Source organism: Arachis duranensis, chromosome 1, assembly GCF_000817695.3.
Source record: "Arachis duranensis cultivar V14167 chromosome 1, aradu.V14167.gnm2.J7QH, whole genome shotgun sequence".
Classification (NCBI taxonomy): Eukaryota; Viridiplantae; Streptophyta; class Magnoliopsida; order Fabales; family Fabaceae; genus Arachis; species Arachis duranensis.
The window spans coordinates 4,742,090-4,746,280 of NC_029772.3; the positions used below are offsets into that span (position 1 = coordinate 4,742,090).

A 4,191-nucleotide genomic window follows, 5' to 3' on the forward strand; every position below is an offset into this window, starting at 1 on the left:
TCTCTCTCTCTCTCTCTCTCTCTCTCTCTCTCTCTCTCTCTCTCTCTCTCTCTCAGGCTCAATTTCGTCTTCCACAGAGCTATAGAAGCAATACCGGTCATGGCTGTCAGGTAAAGCGACTCCATGATCTCTATGTATCTTCTCATTTCTCTCCAGTTATATACTTGTTAAAACTTGAAACTTAGGAACAGGTAATTAATAATCTGGAACATATCCAGCAAATTTAAGTAATGATAAACAATGCATAAAATAAACAAATATAGATGCAGAGTCACAGTTTCTAGAAAGAAAAAGCGAATCATTTGAACAAGAGTAGAACGAACACTGTCCACAAGCGCCGCAGCAACAATGCAAATTTCAACGTCTGGCATCCAGAGGAGTGGGAAAAGGAGAGCCTTTCTTTTTCTGTCTATTTATTTATTATTTTAACTTTCAAGGGTTTAGGGTTTTTTAGGTTTAGATAAGTTTTATGTTTAAAAATATTGTCAATTTTAGTCCATGTCTTGATACGTTTTTTGGATTTCAAAATAGAAAATGGATATTTTGACTTCCAAATAACTAATATCACACTGATCTCTTGCTAATTGCTAATTTATAAATGATATAGAAATAAAATAATAATAATTTTTTAAAGAATAAAATCGTAATGATTAACGAGTTGGCAGTAAAATCTGTAAAATCTTAAAAATTAAAGTATATACAATTATATTTTCAAGAATCGAACTCAAATCTCTTCTCCCATAGTAGTATAGTAGTAACAACTATAGAAAAGTATAGATAGACAATAAAATTAATATATAAGATAAATAATGAATATATTAGATATTTAATTTATTAAATGTGCAAATAGTTATTTTAATATTAAAATTTAGATAATTAATTTAGAGATGTGATATATTTTTATTTTATTGAATCAATTTTTAAGTCTATTATTCATATTATTCACACAAATTATTATTTACTTAACAAAGTTCATAATTTTATTTAGTAAACATAGTCTTCGCGAAGAGGTGATTTTGTTTTTTTTTTTCTTCTAAGAAAACAAATGCTTAAAAAAATTTGTATATTACTCAGGTACTATAAATCGAATTGGTTATTAAATTAATATGTTAGATATTTAAATAATTAAATGTAATAAAATAAATTATTTTTATATAAATGATATTTTTAAAAATTAAAATTTTTAATTTTATATTAATCTAAACTAATTCATTGCTAAAAAGCATCGGGTTTACCTATTTTTTAACCCATTTTAAGTTTGCTCTCAACCGTTTTCTTTTAATATATAAATCAGACATGTCTAGTGACCAATTTTCTGATAATCTAATTAAATTGACCCGTTTAAGTTGGGATATTACTTACCCATCAGTTATCCAGTTCACCATGAAAATCAATTATTATTTAATATCCAAAGCAGCGTGTATAGGACCAGTCAATCATTTTGAAAGTCACAAAAAATACTTGATATAATGAAAATAAAGATAAATAAAAAATATTTTACACTTATTAGTATTTTATGTGCAAAAGTTTGGATGAAACTTCAGTAAGTTAATAAAAAAAATTAATCGATCACAAATCAAGAAATAAAATTATATATTATAAAAATTATAAATTTAATAATAACTAATTTATTTTTTTATTTTACTATTTTTTTATTGAGGAGAGATTACCATTTGCTTCTTGTGTAAAGCTGCTCTCGTGTATTTATTTCCGTTCTTTGCTGATACAGTCATATGGTTTTACCCTGCCCCTAATTTAAATAATTTTACAAAGGATTTATAAGATTTTTTCAAAATCTTTGAAAAATTATAAATTTCTAACAAAGAGATTAATGGTATCTAATATTATAATATTTTAAAATCTATAAATTTAGCATTTCAATTTTTGAAATATTTGTTTAATATTTTTCCTTATAATTTATAAATTCATCAACTTTTTTCAGATTTATTTGTTTTATTATTCAAATAATAATAATAATAATAATAAAAGATTTTACTGCATATTTGAATTTGATTTGATAAAGTTTTTGAAGGATGTAACACAAATTTTTTATTTTATATTTGATAAATAAACTTCTCTCATATTTGATAAATAAAAGAAAAATAAGTAAAAGATATGCACATTTTTTAAAATACCTAAGGTAGAGCCTTCTAAAAATGATGTATGTTTATTAAAATTAAAAAATTTAATATAATTTTTTAAATTAATTAACTTTTAAATTTAAATTTTATATTTCTGTCTATTATAATTTTTTTAATTTTAAAATTATTTTATCGAATATAATTGTAATATTTTTACTCATTAAAAATAATTTTTAATTTAATTTTACCATATACATATCTTAAAAACCTATAACTTTTACTTTTTAAAAGACAGCTTTCATTTTCAAAAATAAAAACTTTATGAAACCAAGCTTTGAATTCATCCAAAATCATAACTCACAGTCACAGACACGGTTACCAGTTGCTAATCATAGTAATGTGCGCTAATCTTGCAGTGGAATTTCAAGTAGGGAAGTTGGCAGCTTACACAATCTTGTCAAGTTGGTTGAAGAAGGAACTGCAATTTTGCGTGAAGCTTTACCTGTTAATCCCTACGAAGAGCACTTGTTAGCAATGTTGGTTTACCACATTGCTAAATTCTGCTCTCTCATTGCTTCAAGAACACCCAATCCCAGCTGGGTGACTGCTACTCTCCTGATCTGTTCCACTCTCATTGCTTTCGAAGCCATCTTGTGGGTCGTGGCTGATCACTTCTTGTGCTTCGTCACAGCCAATGCGATTCTCTTATTCATAGCAATGATATGCTACTATAAGGACATTCACAGCCAAAGGACTCGCCAAAGTTGATGCTGCTGCTCATAAGGTTGGTTGGTTTAGACGACATAAAATTATTGAATATCACACGTCATGCAATGCTTGTCAATTCAGTTATATTAGCAGGATTCCTTCTTCCTCCTTAGATTTTCACTTACTGTGCTGTGTGTTGTGACAAAACAAGACAAGAAATTGGATGTTTACTATTGTTCTGTTTGGTGAGTTTTCTTTTTCTTTAGGGTGTAATTTTTCCCGTTTACAGTTTACAAATTGTTGAATGCGAATAATGGTTTTCCCGGCATGGCTTATTTTTACCATCTTTGTCTGATTCTCAGATTACTTGATGCTTTCATCTTCGTTCTATGGTAGACATGGTTATCACATTTGATGTACCTTGAGACTTCTAGGTATTGCATTCCATAGTATATTCTCATCCAAAAGCTCACTAAAATGTGGCCGCTTTTGGTTATTGATATGTTCTACGAAGATTTTTACTCAAACTTTGTGGTCAACTTTGTTCCTTCTCCCCTCCAATTGCAAGAATATTAATTGAAATGCACAGGTATAAATATCGTGGAGCTTCTGCCAAAATGAATTCAACAAAACTTACAGATCGGAATCGATTTTGCTGTTCAAACTCAATTTTTGTCTTTAAGTTCTCACATTCTAGCAGAGAATGCACGATATCTTGTAAAAGAAGCTGGCTTTTGTTAAATAGCAATATTCTTTAGGTACAAAGTTATGATAAGGGCAGTGCTTGTCTTTAAGCATATATTTATTATTTATTTTTTGGAACATAGGATTTGTATGACAATTAACATTTTTCATTTTACTTTAAACTTAGAGATCAATTTGATCAATATATTGAGAATTAAGAATGCAATATTCAAATAGGGAAAGGTATCAAAAGAAAGAAAATAACAATCGAAATAAGCTGCTGACTAGGATACAGAAAGATCCAAGAAAATTTTGAAAGAACTTATTAAAAGAAATGTAAGCATATTTTGGTTGAATATATAGACATGATGTCTAATAGAGTGCAATAACCTCATTTAATCCATATAACTGACTTACAACCCGTTTTGGAAGTAGCAAAAGCTATTTTTTTTGGATTATGAAAAGTTAGTAGCAAAAGCTATTTTTTTGTTAGATTATGAAAAGTCATAATCTGCGTGTTTGGTATTATTTTAGAAAAAATTTTTAATTTATCCAAAAATTAATTTGCAACTTTTTGAAAAAGTAGAAATATATGACTTCTCTACTTCTCGATAAGTCATTCTACCACTTACTTGTAAAAAATACTGACCATTCACCACCATTTTCACGCAAGGTCTGCTAAAGTACTGGCCTTCCACTATAATTCCACCATCATTCT

General features: G+C 27.7%; 1 protein-coding gene across 1 annotated transcript; it reads left to right on the forward strand.

The window, feature by feature from the left end:
• Nucleotides 1–59: 59 nt before the first annotated feature.
• On the forward strand, nucleotides 60–3,106 carry LOC127741525 (uncharacterized). Its single transcript, XM_052254236.1, has 2 exons — nucleotides 60–110; nucleotides 2,498–3,106. The coding sequence occupies exons 1-2, from the start codon at nucleotides 100–102 to the stop codon at nucleotides 2,847–2,849; spliced, it is 363 nt and encodes a 120-aa protein (XP_052110196.1). The 5' UTR covers nucleotides 60–99; the 3' UTR covers nucleotides 2,850–3,106.
• The last annotated feature ends 1,085 nt before the right edge of the window (nucleotides 3,107–4,191 follow it).